We start from the raw sequence: 25,189 nt of genomic DNA on the forward strand, positions 1-25,189 counted from the left end.
ATATATATATATATATATATATATAGTTTGGTTTATTCTGTTAAAAGTGGAAATCATCAAAACTTATTGAACTTAGAGCTGAGAGTTTCTGGTATTTCCCAAGGTTCCTGTTGTTGCCACTTCAGACTTTTTTTGTTTGAGTAAATCAAACTAATATTTAAATAATGGCAATCTCTAAAATATACCTGTATTTTTTTAAAAATTTTACTTAATTTTTTGCTCTATAGGTCAATAGTAATCTGTAAGAGTCTCGATGGGAACAAGTTGATTTAGGATGGCTTCTGGTTGAAGACATTTTTATATATCTTTCTTTGAAGCCTAGCTTTTCTTGAGTATTACTAATTTTTGAGTGTTCCTAATTGCGTAAGTGTACATTGCAGCTGAAAACATATGAGATTAGCTTTAGACTGATTCTTTGTGCACATATATATACTGTGTTATGTATACATAACTGTTGAGTATATCAGCCTAGTTGTCTCATTCCAGTTACTGGAGAAATAAAAATACATTACATAATAAGTATGTACTTTCTTAGAATTGCTGAATGCCAAAAGGGAGCTGGTGAATTAAATGCTCAGATATTTAATTTCTTTTTAAATAGCTTAATGATTTATTGCAAAATGAGCATCCATGTAACCCACTCAGGTCAAGAAATGGTCAAGAAATAGTACATTGTCACTCCCTGGAGGCCCCCTTCCACACTCCCTCCCAATCATTGCCCCCTCTGGCCTTCCTAACGTTAAGTAATGTCCTGACTAATAAAATCATTTCCTTGCTTTTCTTTATAGCTGGACTCAAGCACATGTCCATAATCCCGGTAGTTTAGTTTTGTCTATTTAAAATACCTTATGAAAATTAAATTGACATAAATTCTTTTGTATCTGACTTTATCTCAACAGATTTCTTTGTAAGAATCAGAGTTTTAATTGTTTTGATTTAGCCTTTTAAGGCCAAATAAAAAGGAAAACATTATAATGAACTTACATAGAAATACGGTAGTTGATTTATTTGAGAATTTAATTGATGTAGAGTCTCATAAAAATCATATCAGAACTACCATAGTGTCTCTTTAAAGCAGTTACCTTTTACTTAGCGTTTTCCTGTTGTCCTGAACACTGCTTTTTGTTTTTTTTGAATAGCTGTAGAAACTACTTTTGCTTAAGACTTAAGTAGAGAAAGTGCCCCTTTTTCCCCCTCTTGTTTTTCTTCCTTCAGTGACTTCCAAAATGTGGCATTTTAGAAGAAGGCAAGGAATTAAAGGTTGTCTTAAGTACATGACTTTTTAGATACATTTGATTCTTTTATCTATATAAGCTTTTGATTCCTTTTTAATTTGCCTATCCCAGCTGCACTGTACTTGTGAGTTACTTGCTATCCCTTAGAGAAGAGGTTGAAAGATAATTCTTACTATTGTATTGTGGTACCTCTAAGGTGAGAACTGGGTGTATTCACATGAGTCAGCACAAAGCATCAACCAGCATGTTCTAGTTAGGAACAAAAAATAGAATACCAGGTATTAGTTTTTAATGGATAGGTCACTCTTTGGCTTTAAGATTATTGTATTTCTAGGGTGTTTGTAGTTATTCACAACTACAACAAAAAATAAATTCAAACAATATCTTAGGTTACCAAATATCTTTTTTTTTTTAAAGAGTCTTTTTACCCCCTTAAATTTTTTAAAATAGACCTTCAGATAATAAGGTATTCTCATATGGTGGGATCTCTGAGATAGAAGCGTGGCTTCTAATTCCTGTTCACCAGCTATATCGTTACAAACAAACAGCTGTGCCCTAGTGATCTATACTACTACTTATGCTTTTCTCACAGACAGGATTACTGTGAACAATATGCAATTATTTCGTGTCTTTTTTCAAAGATGGTTTTACATAATAATTTTCTTTTATTGAATTTCCTGTTTCTAGTATGTTTCAATCAAGAAATTACTTCAGATAGCATTTCCCTCCCCCCAAAAGCAGGAAGTTAACTTTTTTATTAACTGTATTGTTGCAGGGTTGGCTCGTGGATCTTCTCAACAAATTCGGCACTTTAAATGGGTTTCAGATTTTGCATGATCGTTTTATTAATGGATCAGCATTAAATGTTCAAATAATTGCAGCCCTTATTAAGTAAGTTATGTTTTAAAATTAATCTTCAGTGCATTATAGAAATTGCTACTTAATTGCTTGATAAAAATTGTTTCTTTTTTCAAATGTGGTTTCTTCTCTTTAGCTGGTAACTTGGATTTTTTATTTTTTTAAGGGAAATTACTCTGGTTTATTTTATTTTTTTATTTTTTATTTTTTATTATTACTTTTTAAAAATATTTATTTGGCTGTGCCGGGTCTTTGTTGCGGCACGCAGGATCTTTGGTTGCAGCATGCGGGCTCTTAGTTGCAGCATGCAGGATCTAGTTCCCCAATCAGGGATTGAACCCGCACGCCCTGCATTGGGAGTGCGGAGTCTTAACCACTGGACCACCAGGGAAGTCCCCGGATTGTTTTAAAGTAATAGGTACAGTCTGAGTTCAGTCCTAGTTGAATTGTAAGAAATTGAATATTAAAAGAGATTTTTGTCTTTCTTGTTTCAGACCATTTGGACAATGCTATGAGTTTCTCACTCTTCATACGGTGAAAAAGTACTTCCTTCCAGTAATAGAAATGGTTCCACAGTTTTTAGAAAACTTAACTGATGAAGAACTGAAAAAAGAAGCAAAGAATGAAGCCAAAAATGATGCTCTTTCAATGATTATTAAATCTTTGAAAAATTTAGCTTCAAGGGTTCCAGGACAAGAAGAAACTGTAAAAAATTTAGAAATATTTAGGTTAAAAATGATACTTAGGTAAGATATTTACCTCTTGAAATAATTATTTATGTGAATGCTTAGAATCGTATTTAGCACTGAATTTCTCTTACAGATTATTGCAAATTTCTTCTTTTAATGGAAAGATGAATGCACTTAATGAAGTTAATAAGGTGATATCTAGTGTATCATACTACACTCATCGGCATGGTAATCCTGAGGAGGAAGAATGGCTCACAGCTGAACGAATGGCAGTAAGTCCTTTGATTCTACTTTCACGAATAAGAATCTATCTAAGGCAAAAATCAGAATAGCTCTACTTAAAGTTAGTAATATTAACATTTTAAAGAAAACTTTGAAATTGGGAGGTGTTTGGATTGATTTACAACTCTGTTAATCCTGAGAACTTTTTGTGATAACATGGTTTATTATTTGGTATATTTGGTGATATATAATTGTTTGATGATAATGGATAGCTTAGCACATCTTTGATAAGCTTACTGCTGAATGTAGGTGTTCTGAAGTAATTATTAGCTTGTCGGGTGGGGGGTTGAGATTGAGTAAATAAAGGTGATTTGGGGAATAGGTTGGGTAGTATCTGGTAGCTATTGAATGAAGTGGCCTATTCATTTGACGAATTCCACTTAAAGATTTTAAAATAGGAAATATAATTATTAGAATAAGATACACATGAGTTAATGTTTTGTTATCATTGTAAGGACTTTGCTTAAGCACTTATATTTACATCATTTTGATGTTGAAAGTTTAGGAAACTTTATTTACCCTAGATAATTTGCATATATTATAGTTTAAAAATGAATAAGAATGCTACTTAAATATTGGTTGAATAACTTTAGTGCATACTGTCTGACAGTACTGAGGAGACATCTGTAAAAGAACTGTCCTTGACCTCAAGGAGGCCTCAGTTTAATAGGGAAAACAGTGATTAGAATGTGATAAAAGGTATGTGGAGGATGCCTCGACACATTGGCCCTGTGTTAGGGGGTCAGGTGGTAGTCATCTAGTTTTGTGTATCTGGTTTGTCTGTTCACCTTGTGGAAAGTCGAACACAGAGCTACTCAGTGTGGTCTGAGGTCTGGTTCTGGTCCTTGAGCTGTTGCCAAGGCTAGATGAATATGGCAGATGGCATTGAGTGTTTAGAAACTTCTGTAGCAATTTGATATTGCCACATTTTAATTGTATTCTACAAAAAAAAATACCTGTCTGTAATAGATTGGAAGTAAAAAAGGACCTTTACCAGCTGAGAAGTGTATTTCTTTTCTCTAGCACATTTTGGGGCTAAATACTTTTTATTCTCATTAAATTGAATAGTGTAAAATCATACAGTGTGGTCTGTTACCTTTGTATTGTATCATGAGTTAGTTTTCTTTTGTTGATTTAAATATTAAATAAATACCTGTCAAGCAATATAGCATAGTGTTAGAGAAACACAGACTTGGGAAGCTTTCAGCCTTGATTCAGATTCTGGTTCCAACACTTCTGAGCCTGTTTACTTTTCTGTAATAGGGTAATACAGCCCTCATTAGGATTGTTTAGAAGATTAAAAAGCTAATGGATAAGCAATAATAGTGTAATTGGTTAATAAATAAAAGTAAAAAATAAAAAAAGTACCTTTTCACCCAAATCAAAACTGGTATAAAAAAATCTAAAGATCCTAAAATGGGTCCTATAACCCACCATACCTAAACCATGGTGATCGCTACATTTATTTATTTATTTTAAAATTTATTTTATTTATTTATTTTTGGCTGCGTTGGGTCTTCGTTGCTGTGCGCAGGCTTTCTCTAGTTGTGGCGAGCGGGGGCTACTCTTTGTTGCGGTGCGTGGGCTTCTCATTGCAGTGGCTTCTCTTGTTGCGGAGCACCGGCTCTAGGTGAGCAGGCTTCAGTAGTTGTGGCTCGTGGGCTCTAGAGCGCAGGCTCAGTAGTTGTGGCGCACGGGCTTAGTTGCTCAGTGGTATGTGGGATCTTCCCAGACCAGGGCGCGAACCTGTGTCCCCTGCATTGGCAGGCGGGTTCTTAACCACTGCGCCACCAGGGAAGCCCGATTGCTACATTTAAATAATAATTTTCTGAGTAAATGCTGGAGTAAAATCTTTTTAATGATTTCACTGTTTCTAATTATGGAAACATTTCTGTATGTGCAAAATTAAGTTCCATGAAATTATTGTGATTTTTCATAATTCTGTATCAAAAGAACACATAACCATGTTACATTAGTGCATTATATTTTGAGTTTTTAATTTCCTACTAATGTTTAAAAGTGTGAACAAGGGACTTCCCTGGTGGTTCAGTGGGCAAGACTGTGCTCCCAATTCAGGGGGCCCTGGTTCGATCCCTGGTTGGGGAACTAAATCCCACATGCATGCTGCAACTAAAAAAAAAAAGAAAGAAAGAAAAAAAACCCTGGAAGCTAAAAGTGTGAACAATACTTTATGTATATATTTTTAGAAGCTTTGAAACAAGTGTTTGAATTCTATTTAGGAGTGGATACAGCAGAACAATATTTTATCCATAGTCTTGCGAGATAGTCTTCATCAACCACAGTATGTAGAAAAGCTAGAGAAGATTCTTCGTTTTGTCATCAAAGAAAAGGCCCTGACCTTACAAGATCTTGATAATATCTGGGCAGCGCAGGTAAGGAATTTAAGATGGTGGCTCTTTGGTTTGTAAAAGAAATGTACTAAAAACTAAAGAAATGGTAGTAGTTGTAGTTAAATGGGATGAAGACTTACACTGTTTGACTTTCAGTATAAGTAAGTGCTTATTGTTTACAGAAGTCCTGTCAAGAATCCTTTTGAGATGGCCAGTAATATTTTTAAAATAAAAATATTCCAACATCTACTGTATGTATTTGGTAAAGGTTGGCAATTTGTAGGTTTTAAATAAGAGGCAAACAGTAAAATAATAAGAAATGTCTATTGAAAGAGTATAAGACATCCATAATTGGTTTCTTCATATACTTAAAACAAAGAACTCCAATGTCAGGAAAGTTAAATCACTAGATTATTTACAAAAACCTGTAATAATCCGAAGGATTAATAGCTTTTAGAAGGATAAGTAATCTTTGCTCTCAGAGATAGAAACTATGTGATTCCTTTGATTATCCTAATGACAAGTTTCTATTCATGGATCACTTGGGAAGTATTGATGAGTTCTAGATTACAAAGCTTTGTTTATTGAGTCTGTAGAAACCAAGAAAGCATTCAGTTTTGCCTTTGAGTGCTTAAGGTTCCAGTTTTGAAACAACACCACTGGTGGGCCTTATTCTCCTATTTGCCATGTTAGAACTGGCATGTTAAATTCAATAAACTGTAATAAAAGTTCACATGAATTCCCAAAGTCTACATTAACCATGTATGTCAAGAAATTGAGTTGTCAGGTTTTAGATGGCAGTTCTAAAACATGTAAAATGTTAGGAATTTTCTCAGGTTACACAGTTAGTCAGAGATGGGAATACTTTATTAATTAATAGTTTTCCACAGACAGTGTATGCTACTTATTGCTGTTCAAATTTTAGTATGCTCTGATTTTCTTTGGTTTTTCAATAGGCGGGGAAGCATGAAGCCATTGTGAAGAATGTACATGATCTACTGGCAAAGTTGGCATGGGATTTTTCTCCTGAGCAACTTGATCATCTTTTTGATTGCTTTAAGGTAATAGTTAACGTAGTAGTACAGTTTCATTTTTAATAGAATTAATTCATTAAATCTATGAGTGGTTCTTACCCAATAAGTACTTAAATGGAAATCATTAAACAGTTTCTAGTGTAAAGGAATTGACCATTGTTTTCTTTTTCAATGGGATCTTGATGTTCATTTTTATAATAATAGTCTTCATAAATAAGGAATTTTTTTTTTTTAATTCAGTTGTCAATTTGAATTCCTTTCCCCTAGCAGTTTGTGTTTTTACTATAGGTTCAAGTGAACTGTAGGACTGCAGGGAAGGATTAATTGGTTGCAATGAAAAATAAAGAATCAACAGCAAGGACTACCAATACCTTAATAGTCTGGGGTGATATGCACAGGCAAATTGGAAATGTAATTCATGGACTTAATGGAAATATAATTCAAAAGGTAGCCCAAGAGCTCCTACAGTCATATCTGCATTGGTGCCATCATGCACTTTTTAAAGCCATATTGTGTAGTGGTCTCTCTCCAGTTACTAGTGCTGGGTTTGTAAAAGCCAAGTGTTTGGTGAATTTGTGGATTAAGAACACAAGATGTTATGGCAGTGTTCACTGAGGGGCATTCTGTTAACAACTGGCATTAGATCACGCAGGTATCTTGTTAAAAATAACAGTTATAACAGTTATACTGACTGCTGGTGGGAACATAAGTTCCTACAACCACTTAGGAGAATAGTTTGGTGTTTCTGGAAAAGTGTAAGATTTTCATGACTTAATCGGTTTGACTTCTGAATATATACTGTAGAGAAACTCATGCATATGTACACCAGTATACACAGTCAACATTTGTGGCAGAATTATTAATAATAGCTAAAAATTGCTATGTAACATGGATAAATTGTGGAATGTTCATATAATGAAACATAACAATGAGAATGAGCAGATTTGAGCAGCTCAACCACAAGGGCGAGTCTAATAAACAGAAGGTTGAAGAAAGGAATGAAGGCACACAAGAATTTCATATACCTTGATTGCATTAACATAATAAACTTCAGAAATAGACCCAGCTAGCTTCTGGAGTGCTGCTTACCATATTATTTTTGACCTGGGTAATAGTTACGTAGGTGTTTACATTATGTAGTATAATGTGTATGTTTGTACCTTTCTTGATGTGTATTTCACAATTGAAGAAAAAATAATACCAATTACTGGCTTCTACCCAAGACCAATTAACTCGGAGTTGCTAGGAATGGGGCCTGGGAGTCTGTATTTTAAGCAAGATTCTCAGATGAATCTTAAGTACATTAAAGTTGTAAATCACTGCCTTATGGAAAAATTAAGTTTGAAGTACAACAAAGGCAGCTAAGGAAATAACAGAATCAGTTATGGTGGGTACTCTAAAGTTAATTGCCATTCATTTTTAATTTTGAGATGACTTATGAAATGATGGTAACATGACCAGTGATGACCGTGATGGGAGGAGAAAGAAGAGGTTGATTGTTATTACATTCTCTGGACCCTCCACCCCCTCTTCTAAGAGTGGTCTAAATACAATAATAGTCTAAATATAAAAATAATTCCATCATCTATGCTCCCCCCCCCTTTGGATTAATAGATGTTTATTGAGCACTTACTATTTGGTAACAAGCACTGTTTTTTGAGGTGTTGGTAAAACTAACGTTCTTATGGAGTGTGTCTTGAAACTTTCTACTAAAGATGATTCAAAAGAAGCGTGAAGTCCAGGTCACTTTGCAGTTCTTTATAGAGTGCAACCAAATGATTTCAAAGCTTATTGATTAGACTTATGTACTTGCCTGGCCTAGCTGGTCTAGTTTTTCAGTGTTTGAGTTCTAATTAAGTCTTCGTTCTTCAAAGTGGTTATACCAGTTTACAGTCCCATCGAGATTTTCACATCCTTGCCAGCACTTGTTTTTGTCAGAATTTGGGATTTTTGACAGTCTGCTTGGTATGAAATGTTACTTCATTGTCGTATTGGTTTTTATATCCTTGATCACTAATGAAGTTGAACATCTTTTCATATGTTTCTATTCTCCTTTTGTGTGTGTGTGAAAAGCCTATTCAAGTCTTTTGCCTAATTTTTCCCTTTTGAGTTGTTTGTACTTTTCTTATTGATTCTTAGGAATTCTTGAGATATTCTGAACACTAGTCATCTTTATCAGTTCAAGTGTTGCAAATTGTGGTTGTTTTTTTTTTTTTTTTTTTACTCATGGTGGCTTTGGATGAACAAATGTTCTTTATTTTTTTAAGGAAGGAATTTTTATTTATTTATTTATTTATTTGGCTGCGTTGGGTCTTTGTTGCTGTGCGTGGGCTTTCTCTAGTTGTGGCAAGCGGGAGCTACTCTTCATTGTGGTGTGCGGGCTTCTCATTGTGGTGGCTTCTCTTGTGGAGCATGGGCTCTAGGCGTGCAGGCTTCAGTAGTTGTGGCATGTGGGCTCAGTAGTTGTGGCTTGCGGGCTCTAGAGCGCAGGCTCAGGAGTTGTGGTGCACGGGCTTAGTTGCTCCACGGCATGTGGGATCTTCCCGGACGAGGGCTCGGACCCGTGTCCCCAGCATTAGCAGGTGGATTCTTAACCGCTGTGCCACCAGGGAAGCCCTGAACAAATGTTCTTAATGGATTCTCCTTTTCATATTTAATGATTTTAGTATATGTCTGTTAGAGATAAGTACATGAAGAAAAACTTCACAATATCCTTATCATACCTAAAAACTAATAATTCCTTAATATTGTCAAATAGTGATGAAACTTCAGTTGCCTCAGATTATACCTTATTTTTGGAGTTTGTTTGAGCTAGGCTCCATAGTTTGTAATCAGTTGCATATGTCTTTTAAGTCTCTTTGAATCTACAGTTCCCCCCTTTTTCTTTACTTTTTCCTTGTAAATTATTTGTTGAGGAAACTGGATTGATTATTGCTTTGCTGTATATCAAAAGTATGATACAGAGCCTTTTTTGTTGTTGTTTTGCTAGAATATATCATAGGTGGTTATGTGCTCTTCTTTAGGAGGCACATAATGCTTGCTGGTCTCTCTCTTTAAAATGTTCTTAATTGTAATATAGTCTAATATTTCAGTCTTTTCTTATATTCATAGCAGCTTTATCTTATTCCTTTCATAATTTTAAGGGGTCTAGGAGGAATTAGAAGTATGCGCTCCAGTTGACTTACGACATATCCTGTATTTATCACATTGTAAATGTCTGAGTAATAATTCCATTGAAAGGATCTTCTGTAATTTACTTAATCATCCTTCTGCTATTTGCCATTAGGTTGATTTCAGTTTATCTTCCAATAAACACTGATTATCAACTTTATACATACACCTTTTCTCATGTTGTTTAGCAACATCCCTGACCTCTACCCACCAGATGCCACCAGCCTGCACACATACCCCATTGTATAAACTGGGCATTTTAAAAGTACCATTTTAGAGAGGGGTTTTTTTTGTTGTTTTTTTTGTTTTGTTTTCCATTTTAGAGTTTTTAAATGAGTATTCTGTCTTCTAAATTGAAATAGCATTGTATCATTTCTGTTCTGTGTAAGTCTTGGATAATAACAGACTTTGTTATAGACTTCTGTTTTTAAATGCGTGTAATGCACATTGCTCTATAAAAGGCTTTTTTCATTTATTATGAAAATCTTTGTATATCAAGTTGTCTTTAACATCTTTTAATATAATTTTAAAGGCGCAAATGACAGACTGAATCTAAGGCAGTAGTTTTCAACAGGAGGCTGTTCTGCTTCCCAGAGATGCTTGGCAATACCTGGAGATATTTTTCGTTGTCACAGCTAGGAGGAGGAGTTGCTACTGGCTTCTAGTGGGGTAGAGGCCAGGGGTGCTGTTAAACTTCCTACAATGCACGTGACAGCCCCCCACAAAACTGGAAAAAGAGTTTTCCAGTCCAGAATGTTTGTAGTACCAAGGTTGAGAAACTCTGATCTACGGTATTTAACTGTAAATGGAGATTCTTTTGTTTTTCCTGGAGTTAAAATCTGTCCTATCTTATCGCTCAGATACCACTTGAATAATGCTGTGCTCAGCTGTGTTGTTTTTCTGATGAATATAGTTTATCCAGTGACAATTTTAAGCAGTGACCAATAAATATGTGTTGTTTCCATATCATTTAAAAAAAATTTTCTAGGCCAGTTGGACAAATGCAAGTAAAAAGCAGCGAGAAAAGCTACTTGAGCTGATACGTCGTCTTGCAGAAGATGATAAAGATGGTGTGATGGCACACAAAGTGTTGAACCTCCTGTGGAATCTGGCCCATAGTGATGATGTGCCTGTAGACATCATGGACCTGGCTCTCAGTGCCCACATAAAAATACTAGATTATAGTTGCTCCCAGGTGAGGTTGTGCTGCCTTGCTCACTTTTTATGACCCTTCTCCTTCGCCATGAGAATGGCTTAGATATAGAATAGTTCCAGGTTTTTCTGACATTGTTATTTTTGAAGTGATCTTCAAGAATTGACATACTTTGTTCATGTAAGTCCACCTTCCTCTTAGGTCTCTACGTCTAAGTTTCGTGCATCATCTAAAAGCAGTTTAGTCTTCTTAGTAGAAAGACGGTATAAACAAAACAAGTAATATACTGGTGGTAGTGTCAGATGTATGGTGCTGAAATACCAGTTTCAAATTTCAATAGATCATATAAGATATTAAAGTTGATTATGGACTTTAGAGGTAAGAGAAGTTAGGTTTTCTTTGCTTCTTACGGAAATTAAGAAAAATTAGTAGAACTTCCTAAACACTAAAACATTTAGTGCCTTCCCTATGAGCAGATCACACAACAACTTCCCTGCATTCTAACTTGTAGCATGTGTATCTTTTTAATTCATGGTAAAATGAATATTGCTGAATAACTAATTTCCTATACTAATGAACTGAAATTTATATAAGAACTAATAAGCTCACGTAAGTGTAGGTGTTTTGTTTTGTTTTTTTTTTTTTACTACACTTGTACTAGTAGTTCATTAAGTATGTAGTATACCAAATAGTAATAAGAACCTTGAGTTTAAATTATTTCATTAAAGAGAGACACCAACACAAAATAAAAATAATCTGTACTTAAAATTGTTAGGTACACAAACCTACATTTCTGATTATTATTGACTCAGGGAAGGAGTAAAGTAAATAAAGTATGAGAAGTAAAATATATCTGAAGTAATTTTGATTTTATAACATTAATTTTTAATTGCTTATACCTGTTTCTGTCTCTTTCTCTCCTTGTGTGTGAATGTATTATTGGTGAATTTTCTTCACTCAGTTGCCATACTATTTTCTTGGTAAAATATAAATTTTCAATGTTCCTTACTATGCTAAAAACAAACCCATACAGAGTAACAATCGGAGTTACATGTTATTGCTGGATTTTATTATGTGGTAGAATCTCTTAATACATTGGATAAAGCTAAATGTCTACCTCCTGGCAACTTTTAAAATCAAACTTTTCAGTGTGCTTAATACCTTTCTGTAGATATATCTGAATCTGTGTCATGTTGAGTTTTTATAATAGTGTTTTACTTTTGGGAGTTTTGGTAGTATATGTGGAATAAAAATGTACTTAAAAGCAGCTTTTTATTATTATTAAATTCTTCACTGCAGTTACAGCATAATGTGTATGATGCTAATCTTATAAGAAAAGCTCTATTTTGTAATTCTCAAACTAATTTGAAGGTGGAATTCTCCTGAGTATTGATCTATATAAAACATTGAAATTGTTTTTGAAGGACCGTGACACACAGAAGATACAGTGGATAGATCGCTTTATAGAAGAACTTCGTACAAATGACAAATGGGTAATTCCTGCACTGAAACAGATTAGAGAAATTTGTAGTTTGTTTGGCGAAGCACCTCAAAATTTGAGGTAAGGCTTTTAACAGAAAATTTCAATATTTTTATTTATGTATTTTATTGAAAAGAAACGGCATTGTCAGTTGGTGAAAGCAAGTTTTAAAAAAGAAAATTACAGTGGGGTGACAGGACGCTTACACGTGGATTAAATTTGAACAAAAGAGGATTCCTTTATCATATCCACCTCTTTTATTGATGAGGAAGCCAGACACAGTTTAGTGATAAGTATCAGAATAAAGATGATAATATTGCTTTCATGTTATCTGTTCCAACTCTTACAACCAGAAAGTACAAGAACAAATTATTCCAGTAACTAAAGTTTGGCATGTAAGATATTTGAAGTCGGCTATTTAACAGAAATTTAGCTAAAATAAATCAGAAAAAAGTATTTTTAAACTATACCTGTCATCTTTCATCATTTGAACATACCTGAAATCTAATGTTTGAAATTAACTTTAAAAACTATTTAAAAAGCCAATAGGTTTATTTTACTGTGAAAACTTCTGTAGTATGACATTTCGAAGTTAATAAAACGTTAAAACATTGCAAAGTAAACCAATTACGGAAATATAATGTCTGTAAGAAATATATAATACGGATTAGGGTAGATACAGGCAAAAAGGGAAACAAAACAGGAAGGATAAAATGCAGTGAGGAATGAGATTAATAGATACAACACATGCCACTGAAATTATCTGGCATACTTGATGGAAATAAGAGATAATTCTGTACTTTGAATGCCTAATAAATAAAATTTTAACGAAAGCACTTTCTTTGATTAAATTCTCCACTACATTTACAACATAATCTTTGTGGTGCTAATGTTACAAGAAGTGTTTCTATTTTATAATTCTGGAAATAATCATGTAAACTTGTAAGTGCTTTGGTACTACTGTAGTATGGGAGAAGAAATCAGTCATTGATTTTCCCATAGTGTGAAATTGGAGAATATTAATGCATAGTTTTTGTATGAAGTAAGAATAGTGGAATTAATGTGTTGTTTTTGAGGCATTGATTATTTTCTTTTAAATAGCTTAATATTGTCATTAAAGAAAATAAATGGCCCAAAGTTAATTCTGTTGTGAAGGAAACCATTTTAAGTGTTTAAATTAGTATCTCAGAATATAGATTGTATAAGCTCTTTCGATTACAACAGAGTTTAATTGCCTAATTATATTGTTAAGTTCTTCTCGTTTCAGTCAAACTCAGCGAAGTCCCCATGTATTCTATCGCCATGACTTAATCAATCAACTTCAGCACAATCATGCCCTAGTTACTTTGGTAGCAGAAAACCTTGCAACTTATATGGAAAGCATGAGACTATATGCTAGAGGTATGTATTGTAAGCTAACATGAACTATGAAAAATAACAGCAGTTTCCCTTACCAGCATTTTTTTTTTATCAGTTACCTTAGAAGTGACAACAAATGTATTTTTAAAGATGCGAGGTAGTTGATTTTATAAACTGTGTTCCTTTATGAACTTGTGATCCACTTTTACTCCCAAATCTTACACACTCTAAACTCCAGGCCAGCATTTCAAGGCTCTTTACTAAGTGCTTGCCTTACCCACTCTCCTTGTTAAATTGATTTCTTTTTCTTCCCTGCCTGGGAGCTCTGCCTGCCTATACTACAATTGGTTGTTACCTTCCTAGGTGTGTACCTGACTCATTTTCATCCTTTGTTTCCTTACTACCACCACCCTTATCTTTTCAAGAAACCTTTTGTCTAAGTCTGTTCTTGCAAATACTATAGTTCTTTTGTAATCCTAAGTCCATGTTTCATAAGTTCTTCAGACTTTATGAATTAAAAGTTTATAAGAAAGAGATCCGAGGCTACTAGAATCCACATGTTTACATTGGTTTCAAAGTGTGAATTTGTTTTAACATGTTAAGGTAAAGATTTCTGTGGTGTTAACAGTCCGTTTTTAAGCGCCTGCCATATGTGGAGCTCTGTTTCAATGTGCTTTTGCCCTCTGACAGTTGTGTCTGAGTCTGTGTGCTAGGGTACAGATGGGTTCTTGGTACATATTCCTCTGTCTTATGCCAAACTCATAGGCCCCAAAATAAACCCCAGAACTATCTTGTAGGTTTAAGTTTCTTCACATTGCCATAGAAAGAAAACTTTATACTACCACAGAGATAGAATTGAACATAATGGTTACTGAACATACCACTCCTTTAACATGTTATAGTAGAGTCTGCAGAAGCCAATATATGTATTAAAAATGAGGATATTTCTAATACTCATTATTTGAAGAGTTAGAGTAGATTCTTGGCATTGTTGAATAAAATCCCAACCAAGGTGCTTATAAATCACAAGGTTTTTGCTTAACACTTAAGGTACATACATACATTCCCATATAAAACTCAGATAAACATAATTGAAAAACTAAGCAGCTCAAGATACCTGAACTGATTTTGTTGACTCTGTTCTTCCATTTACCACTCTGGGCCAGCTGAGTCCTCCTAGTTAATAGATTGCATAGCCAGTTTAAGCATCAGGCAACTGATAGGCACCAGGCAATAATCTTTTATCATTTAAGTCCTAAGTTCATCTAAGTAGCATGATAGAATAATCAGGACAACATAGGCATGCAACCGTATGATTTATGTTATATACCAAATGCAAACAAAATCTGAGAGAGGCAAAGAGGTTTGCAAGTAGTACTCCCAAGCATTCAAACATCTCGGCTCAGTTTAATGTAACTCACATTCTGTTATGATGTCACCTCTTCTTGATGGTACAAAACCCTCACAGATGCCAATGCAGGCCTTCCCCCCAAATGAAGCCTTAATATAAACCACATGTGTTGCATTGCTAATCTTTACTTAATTTATTTGCATGTGGTATTTCATTTAATTTCATTGTCAGAGGTTGAGAATCCTGCTCTCGAGGCTATCAGGAGATGATACACGTACAGTTCAGCCTCACTAGGGTTTTCTTTTCCTTTGTAGTCAAATTCTACATGAGTCATTGCTTCATCTCAATTTCATGGACTGAATGTCTTCAGGCTTCAGTTTCCCCTTCTTATATTGTCTGTATCTTCACAAAGTAAGCGATGTGAATCTGCATAGTAAGATTGCCTAGATTTTGAAACATGACCTAACATATTAGGTGTATGACCTTGAACAAGTTATTTATGCTAGAATAATGCCTGGTACATAGTAAGCCCTTGAATTCTTGTTGCTACTGATATGTTCCCCTGACTTTATTGACACCATACCTTCTGTTCGTCCTAACTAACTTTGATACCTTTTCTTCCTCTATTGTAGTAATCTTCTGATTAATACTGATCAGTCTCCAGATACTTAAATATGGGGAAAAAGTAATTTTTAAAGCTAGTAAAATTCTCCTGTTAAAACAAACTTTTCACACCATTTGGAAATCGATCAACCACCGATTTCCAAATTTGCAATTCAAAAATAAATTATGTTTTAGCCTCTATATAATAAAATGTTGCATGGATCCCATTAGGTATGAGACATTATGCAGCAGGATAACATCAGGCTTCTAGTTTACTGATATTCTCAATTTCTGATAAGTATTTCACCAGTATTATTTGTCCTGCCCATGTTTCATCTGTACTAGTATCTTAAGCTTTGGCAAGAGGGGTGACGACATTTCCTCAGTAGCATGGTCAGCTGATTCTGCCTCCTGTTTTAACATTATTTAGATAAAGTAATGAACTTACTAAAATTATCTTCAGTACTTACTCATGTGTTCTTATTGCCTTCAAGCATTGGTGCTTACCAAGTCATTTTTTAAAAGTTTTTTATATGCATACAACACAGTATAAAACCATCTCTCAGTTTTCACTTAAGGTTTACCTTATTGGTAAGATAGGCTTTGTACTGACTTGAACACTTATAAAATTTTATTTACCATTTTTCCTGGTTTCTGGATAGAGTTGGAGGACTTGTCTTTATTGTAGATCACATTTTTGCATTCTGTCTTCTGAGGACTGCCACTTTCAATTACCTCCTCATATACAAGGAAACCCCAATAAAATTAACAACTGATTTATCAGAACATTGGAGGCCAAAAGGCAGTAGGACAACCTATTCAAAGTGCCAGGGGCAGGGGAGGGACCTGACAACTAAGAACCTTACATTCATCAAAACTGTCTTTCAGAAATGAAGGCAAAGTAAAGACATTCTCAGACGTTGCAATAATTTGTTGCTAGCCAACTTGCCTTTGGAGAAATACTAAAGGAAGTAATTAGGCTGAAAGCAACTGACAGCAGACAGTAATTCAAAGCCACGGGGGGCGGGGGGGGGGCGGAATAGAAGACCTGAACACTATAAACCCATAAACTATACCTAAAAGATATCTGTAGAATACTCCACCCGAAAACAGCAGAATGTACGTTCTTCTCACGTATACACAGAATATCCTCCAGGACAGACCATACTCTAGGCTATAAGCAAGCCTTATTAACTTTAAAAGCATTGAAATTACACAAGTAGGTTTTTTGTACACAGTGGAATTAAATTATAAATTAAAAATAAATTTGGGAATTTCACAGGTGTATGGAAAGTATACATTCTTTACTAACCAGTGGGTCAAAGATGAAATGCCAAGTGAAATGAGAATATGCCGAGATGAATGAAAAAGAACATAAAATGTCAAAACTTATGGAGTGTTCCTAAATCAGTGCTTAGAGGAAATTTATACTGCAGAATTCCTGTATTAAAGAAGAAAGATAGCAAATCAGTAACATTTCACCTTCAAAAAGTAGAATAGAGAAAACTAACCCGAAAACAAAAAGGAATTAATAAAGATTAGAGCAGAAATAAGTGAAATAGAGAAGAGAAAATCAATGAAACTGAAAGTTGGTTCTTTGAAAAGATCAGCAAAATTTACAAACCTTTAGTTAGGCTCAGTTGTGAAAGTCAAAAAGGAGAGGCCATCACCACTAACCTTAACAAAAATTTAAAAAATAAGAGAATGCCGAATTACTGAAATTGACCCAAGAAGCAATTGAAAATTTGAATAGATGTATAACAAGTAAAAAGATTGAATTAGTAATCAAAAAACTTCCCACAAAGAAAAGCCCAGAACCAGGTCATTAGTGAATTTCATTAGTGAATTTACTGAATATTTAAAGAAGAATTAACACCAGTCCTTCACATATTCTTTCAAAAAGGGGAATACTTCCAGGCTCATAGTATGAAGCCATTATTATCCTGCTACCAAAATAATACAAAGACATCAAAAGAAAATTGCAGATCATTATACCTTGTGATATAGTCAAAAGTTATCAAAAAAACAAGCAAACAGAATCCAGCAACATATAAAAAGGATTATGCACCAGGGCCAAATGGAATGTATCCCTGTAACACAATGTTGATTTGACACCCCAAGTCAACTGTAATATACCATATTAATAGAATAAAGGACCAAAACTATGAGATCATCTCAGTAGATGCAGAAAAAGCATTTGACAAAATCCAACACCTTTCATTATAAAAACATTCAACAAACCAGGAATAGAAGGAAGTTTCCTCAACCTGATAAAGGGCATCTCAAAAAACCTACAGCTAACATCATACTTAATGGTGAAAGACTGGCTGCTTTCCTCTTAGGATTAGGAATGAGACAAGGATGTCCACTCTAGTCCCTTCTATTTAACATTCTATTGGAGATGCTAGCGAGATCAACTAGACATGAAAAAGAAATAAAAAGCATCCAGATTGGAAAAGAAATTGTAAATTATGTCTAATAGATAACACCATCTCATATACAGAAAATTCTAAAGAATCTGCTAAAATCTATTAAAACTAATAAATGAGTTCTACTAGATTGCAGGAATTAAGATCAATATACAGGAACTTCCCTGGTGGTCCAGTGGTTAAGACTCTGCGCTCCTGGACTTCCCTGGTGGCACAGTGCTTAAGAATCCGCCTGCCAATGCAGGGGACACGGGTTTGAGCCCTGGTCTGGGAAGATCCCACATGCCACGGAGCAGCTAAGCCCGTGCGCCACAACTGCTGAAGCCTGTGTGCCTAGAGTCCATGATCTGCAACAAAGAGAAGCCACCGCAATGAGAAGCCCGTGCACCACAACGAAGAGTAGCCCCCGCTCGCCGCAACTAGAGAAAGCCCGCGTGCAGCAACGAAGACCCAATGCAGCCAAAAATAAATTTAAAAAAAAAAAAAAAAGACATTGATTACCATTACTATGTCTAAAGGGTCTCTCACAATCAGAATTCTTTGGCACTAGCATACACATACCATAAGATCCAGGGTATGAAAATACCAATAATTAATGCTAATTAAATTATACAATTTCTAAAAAAAAAAAAAAATTACATAATTTCTTATTCCTGCATAACTTGCCTCAACTTTCTGGAAGAAATGTCACTGATTCCCAAGTAGTTGAAAGCACTTGTTCAGAACATTTACTTCAGCTTTCTTCTGCTCTAAGCCACAAATTAACTTGACCATTTCCAGATCATATATGGCTTTTTCCAATAAAATAAAAACAAAAAAACACTGTCCAATGTGTTTTTAGGACCGGAGGTGCTTTTAAAGGTTTTTTTTGCTCTGGTCTTTCATTGCCAACACTGAGACTTTTTTCTTCCATTGTAGGGTATACTCTAATGAGAGTAAAACCAAAGGGTTTACTAGCTTTATTTTATTAAAATTTTTTTAAGGAATTTCCAAATTAAGCTAGGCCTAGTGACCAATATATACCCATCGTCGTGCCGTGATAGAAGGGTAGGTTTTCTTAAATTTATCTGAGAATGTTCAAGGCTTTCATAACATGCTGGTGGTGATTATGGTATGATAACTTCATTATGTAGAGTAGCATCTTGCATTAACTATAACTTCCTAGATAGAGGTTAGTAATATAATTTTTTATAACATAGACCACTCAGGTCAGTCTTAGGCTGTAATCAGAAATTACTTCATTATGTATGAAAATTGGGCGAAGGGGTTGTATGAAGAATTATTTTTGACAGCACATTTAACAGACTATTTTCTTTTGGTTATGTGAAAGGAAAGGTTGTTTTGGTTGGGGAAAAAAGGAGATGGGTAGAAACTACCAGTAATTAGTAAATTTCATGTTGCCTTTTAGTGATAAAGGATTAACGACTTTTTAACTGACTTATCTTCCTTTGATTAAAGTCAGCAATGATATGGATAACCATGTGTATAATGCAAGGTTTTTCTTAATTTGCAGACCATGAAGACTATGACCCACAAACTGTGAGGCTGGGAAGTAGATATAGTCATGTTCAAGAAGTCCAAGAACGGCTTAACTTCCTTAGGTTTGTTTTAAACAATTAGTGTCGCTCTTTTTAAGACAGATAAAGAATACCAAGTTGATATGCTATATGACTAGGTCTTTGTTAGGTGGCTCTTGCCACATTTTATTTCCCCATGTGGAAATCATTACATGAAAGTCACAGGACATTTCCCTATGTGTTCGTTATTAAATATTTTTAAATTATTGGCTGAGTTTTAACTTTTCTTCTTTGCAGTATTTGAAGAGAACACATTTAAACCTTTTGTATAGAATTCTGGTCTTCATATTTGTTTATATTTATTTTTAAAGAAGAGATTTCCATATTTTGACAGAACCAGCTAGAGAACCATATTGACCTTAATGATATCATAGACACTAAGGAAATGGGGAGAAAAGGCTGTTGGACCAGCACCCCAAAAGAGTGATTTGAGTTCTTTGGTGCCTCGTTTATCCTAACAGTGGCTGACAAAGGCAGTCTGGGGTCATGGGTTAATAACATTATTCTGATGGGGATGAGGAAAAGAGGTTTATTCCCTTAAGCCAGAGTTAAATGCAGTCCAAGGCTTGATTTACTCATTGATGTTTAGCTTTTAATGATTATACACTTGTAGATTTGAAATTGTTAAAATTTTTCATGATGAGAGGTTTCTTGTGAATTCAGAAACCACATCATATAGCAGAAGAGCTTATTCAGATCATAAGCATGCTGAGGGAAATGCCCAGATTATCAGTGCCTCAGAAAATCTATTGCATTTATTATTTTGATACACTGGGGAATTTTCTCCTGGGCTACATTAATTATAGGCTTACGTTTATTGAATTATGTGCTTACTTGGAAACATTGACATAAGTAGTTACATTAAGATTTTAACTTGAGGGAAAACTCTAGACACCAGATTTTAAGAAATTTGGCATTTGTTTAAAGTGAAGTGGTTTTGTGTGTGTTTTGTTTTTCAACCATCTGGATGGAAGGACCTTCCTCCCCAGATTGAGAATCATTGCCATAGGGAGCCATTGTTATTGATTGGTGTGTGTTGTATCTTTTAGATTGCCTAGAACAGAAGAGTGGTTATCAGCTCTTTTGCTAAATTAAAGTTTGGGATCAGAGGACTTGTTTTTAGTCCTTGCTCTATTAGTACCTATCTATATGACCTACAGCAATTCTCTCAAGGGACGGGAACCGAACTTTACTCACTCTGTATTTGGCCTGTGTTAAATGCTTTACATTTAATCCTCATAGCAGTGCAGGGAGGCAGGTATTATCCCAGTTTGATTAATAAGAAAACTGAGATTCGCATGGCTTAAACTAGCTTGTTTGAAATCACACAGCCAGTATATCATAGTGCTGCACTACTCAACTAGGTGTATCTGACTTAAGTCTGTGCTCTTTCTATTAGACCAGTGATTTTTCAAACCTACCTTGGAGCCTTAGGGCTTCTGAGGAGCTTCCTCCAAGATTTCTGGACAAGCAGTAGAGGTTTTATCCCCATTTCTCACTTCTTTCCTCCTCTTCCCAACAATTGAAACAGCTCTGCTTTTATTTTTATACATTGGCCTTCCAAATGGAATTTTTGCTTGAAGAAAGTTTTCTGCTGCTGTTTTTAAAAACCAAACCAAACCAAACCAAACCACAACTCAAAACTGAAAACAACTGTATTTTATCATATTGGACCTCAGTTTCCTATCTGTAAATTAGAGGTGACAGGGTTAGGTAGGACAGGTGCTAGAAGCCCACTTTAAGCTCAGCAATACTATGAAAATATCAAAGACACTAGAATTGATAACTCAAGATGCTTTGAAATGAAGAGGGAACCTTAAATACATTCACCTTACTATATAATTGGGAATGGAGCCACCATTACATTAGCTAAAGATTGTGTTAAGTTCTTCAGAATAAAAATGAGATGTTCATTCTCTTGTCATTCAGAGATATGGCCGACAGGGTGGGTGGATGAATGCTAAAAGAAAAAGGAAGCTAACATAAGAAACTAGTTGAAACAGAATTCACTTGAACTAAACCTTTAGTCCCAAAACTAAAAAGACCCTCGAGAATGCCACTGAATAATTAATAAACATCCTGTCGAGTTTTGACATTAAAAAGTTTAAAATACGTCGGTTATTCTGTTCAATGTGGCCAAGTACTGAGTGATGAATATTAGATCATCATCAAATATTAAAATTTAAGCAATTTTAACTCTTCAGCGTTGATGAGTTGGTTATCTATAAAGTCACATAATAGAATACCTCTTTCTCCAATGATACCATATAAGCACAATGCTAAAACTCAGGTAACCTAGTAAACATACTTTCAAAATGGCTGGTTTCAAAGATGAAACTGTTTAAGTTCAGGGAACAAATCTTTTTTTCTCCCAATGTGTATCCTTTTATTTTATTTTATTTTTATTGAAGTATAGTTGATTTACAGTGTTTCACGTGTACAGGGAACAAATCTTTTTTTCAGTTTAGGTCCAGTGATGTAGCAGAGTTCCTGGCACATTGTAGGTGCTTAATATGTGCTTGTTGAATGAATTAATATCTAGTATTTTTTAGTAATAGATAAAAATTAAGAAATAAGTTATTTTAAGATATTGATAAAAAACTGACATCTTTTTACCTGTAGTTAAAATATAATTGTGATAAATGGATTATTTCCCATATATAGAGACAGATTGCCTTTCAGGATAAAAAATTATGTAGATCCAATTGCTAATTTTTTATGTCTTTCAAGATTTTTATTGAAGGATGGCCAACTGTGGCTCTGCGCTCCTCAGGCAAAGCAAATATGGAAATGCTTAGCAGAGAACGCAGTTTACCTTTGTGATCGTGAAGCCTGTTTTAAGTGGTACTCCAAGTTGATGGGCGATGAACCAGACTTGGATCCTGATATTAATAAGGACTTCTTTGAAAGCAATGTACTTCAGCTTGATCCTTCTCTACTGACTGAAAATGGAATGAAATGTTTTGAGCGATTCTTCAAAGCTGTGAATTGTCGAGAAGGAAAACTAGTAGCAAAAAGGAGAGCATATATGATGGATGATTTGGAGTTAATAGGATTAGACTACCTTTGGAGGGTAAGTGAAAAGTAGGAACTTTGTAAGCAGTGTATCTGATGTAGTTTTTCAAATAGGTAGGAAATCACATTTGTACAAATGAATTATATGTATGTATGCTGCTCTGATGCTTGTCGCAGGAGGTAGTGATAGTTCATCTTTATCTTACTTTTCTCCCTCCCTCCCTCCACCTCCCCCTCCTTCTGCCACTGATGTTCCTTTTGTCTTGGCTTAGAATCTGTCTGTCCCAGATGTGTTTAGAAGTAAATGCACTAACCATACAGATCTTTCATGCCCCTCCATGAAAGTTATTTTCTTCCCTTTTTTAGTTTAATGTAGACCTCTGTTTCTTCTTCAGCATTAATTTTAGCTTATCCATTTAATGCTAAAATAGAGGACAGAAAAAAAGACTTTATTTAGAAAGGATTATGAATGTATACTTTATCAGCAGTGTTTAACTTGTGATATTTTTAGATACCTGAGTAAAATATTATCTACTTAAGGCTAATTTTTCCACCTTTCCATCTTTATAGTGTGTGTATATATATATATATATATATATATATATATATATATATTTTTTTTTTTTTTTTTTTTTTAGTTGAGATATAATTGACATACAACACTACATTAGTTTCAGGTATACAGCATAATGATTTGATGTGTACGTACTGCAAAATGATCACAATAAGTCTAGTTAACATCTATCACTACACAGTTACATTTTTTTTTCTTGTAATGAGAACTTTTAAGATTTACTGGAGAATTCCCTGGTGATCCAGTGGTTAGGACTCGGTGCTTTCACTGCTGTGGCCCGGGTTCAATCCCTGGTTGGAGAACTAAGGTCCCGAAAGCTGTGTGGCTCGGCCAAAAAAAAAATTTACTCTCTTACCATTCACTCTTTCAGATATGCAGTACAGTATTATTACCTGTAGTCACTGTGCTCTGCATTAACATCCCCAGGACTTACTTATTTTATAACTGGAAGTTTGTACCTTTTGAACCTGTTCACCATTTGGCAACCATTAATCTGTTCTCTGTATCTATGAGTTCAATTTTTTGTTTGTGTTTTTTATTTTTTTAGATTCCACATATAAGTGAGATCACACAGTATTTGTCTCTCTCTGTCTGACTTATTAGCACTTAGCATAATGCCCTCAAGTTCCATGCCCTCAAGTTCCATCCATGTTGTTGTAATATAGTATTAATATATTATTCCTGTCTTTAAAAATCTGATCTGTTCACAGCAGTTTATATTGTTTTCTGGATATGAAATGTTTTTCTGCAGACAGACCAAGTTGTTTACTTTGGTATTTGATTATTCAGACTTTAGGTGCGTGGTTTTCAAGATTTTTAAACAGCAGAGACCCTTTTTAAAAGTCAAAATTTAGATAATACTCCAAAATGTACAACTAGTTGAAGTGAGAAAGGAAAGTGTGATTTTTTTCTTGCGACTCAGTCTCCCTATGCTTCACTCCCTTCCCCCTCCCAAGCCTATTACAGGGTTCATCCCTAAAACTCGTCATCACTCCTAGAGTTCTATACATAGTTTGAAAACCACTGATACGATTAGATGAGTGATGAAGATCTATACAAATGGGGTAGGGGTGGGTAGCCTTTTATGGTAAGCTGTATTTCATATAATCTTTGTTTCCTTTAACTAATTTGAATTCCTTCCTTAATATCTCACTGCTTGGTTACCAGGGTGTTGAATTGCAGGGTTAAATAATACTAATGACAGCATATTTTATTCTTAGTAAAATGTGTCTTTCTTTCTTAACTTGATTTATTCAAAGACTTGAGTTTTGCATTTGTTATATTTTTGGTCTGTTTTCTCACTTTAATTTTACTTGATTATCAAAGTCGATGTTCCCTTTTAAATTATTGAATGCTGTATTAAAAATAACTGAAGGTATGGTTTGAATGGAAATGCCCAACTGAAATATTTCTTGAAAGGTATTTACACTTGAATCTTTTTGAACCTAGGTGGTGATTCAGAGTAATGATGATATTGCCAGCAGAGCTATAGATCTCCTTAAAGAGATATACACGAACCTTGGTCCAAGGCTACAGGTCAATCAGGTGAGGATTGACATGTATTAAAACTTCCACAAATTTGAATTCTGATTGAAGAACTCTTGCTAATAAGAATTTTTTTCTTTACTTCAAGATTAACTAGAAATTGTTTTTGTTTCAATTCGTATTATAAAAACATACCTAAAATATTTAGTCCACATTTCTCTCCTACAAAATGCTGTCTAAATGAGTCTCATCTTGATATAATTATCTTGAAGTGATTATTTTGAGTATAGTTATGGTAGGAGATTTCGGCCGAATTTCTTTCCATTCTGACACCTAATCCTGAAGTTCATTTTTTGTGTATCTAGTTTATACTTGTTAACTTAAATAACGTTAGCTTCCTTTGACAAAACATAGTGTGTGTTTATTATTATTGGTTCTATTTTATTGATGTATAGTAGATTTTACAATGTTGTGTTAATTTCTGCTGCACAGCTAAGTGATTCACTTATACATACATATACATTCTTTGTTTATATTCTTTTC

The 25,189-nt window shown here is 34.5% G+C and overlaps 1 protein-coding gene across 2 annotated transcripts in view; it reads left to right on the forward strand.

Moving 5' to 3' along the window:
• USP9X (ubiquitin specific peptidase 9 X-linked) overlaps window positions 1-25,189 on the forward strand; it is an 89,268-nt gene that overhangs the window by 11,321 nt on the left and 52,758 nt on the right. For both annotated transcript variants that reach the window (XM_061179407.1, XM_061179406.1), the window contains exons 6-16: window positions 2,011-2,126; window positions 2,588-2,839; window positions 2,916-3,054; window positions 5,305-5,457; window positions 6,372-6,476; window positions 10,609-10,815; window positions 12,198-12,334; window positions 13,521-13,654; window positions 19,509-19,596; window positions 22,303-22,645; window positions 24,611-24,706. In XM_061179407.1, the coding sequence (XP_061035390.1) occupies window positions 2,011-2,126; window positions 2,588-2,839; window positions 2,916-3,054; window positions 5,305-5,457; window positions 6,372-6,476; window positions 10,609-10,815; window positions 12,198-12,334; window positions 13,521-13,654; window positions 19,509-19,596; window positions 22,303-22,645; window positions 24,611-24,706 (1,770 nt within the window). The remainder of the gene's footprint in view (window positions 1-2,010; window positions 2,127-2,587; window positions 2,840-2,915; window positions 3,055-5,304; window positions 5,458-6,371; window positions 6,477-10,608; window positions 10,816-12,197; window positions 12,335-13,520; window positions 13,655-19,508; window positions 19,597-22,302; window positions 22,646-24,610; window positions 24,707-25,189) is intronic.

This window comes from Eubalaena glacialis, chromosome X, assembly GCF_028564815.1.
Source record: "Eubalaena glacialis isolate mEubGla1 chromosome X, mEubGla1.1.hap2.+ XY, whole genome shotgun sequence".
Lineage (NCBI taxonomy): Eukaryota > Metazoa > Chordata > Mammalia > Artiodactyla > Balaenidae > Eubalaena > Eubalaena glacialis.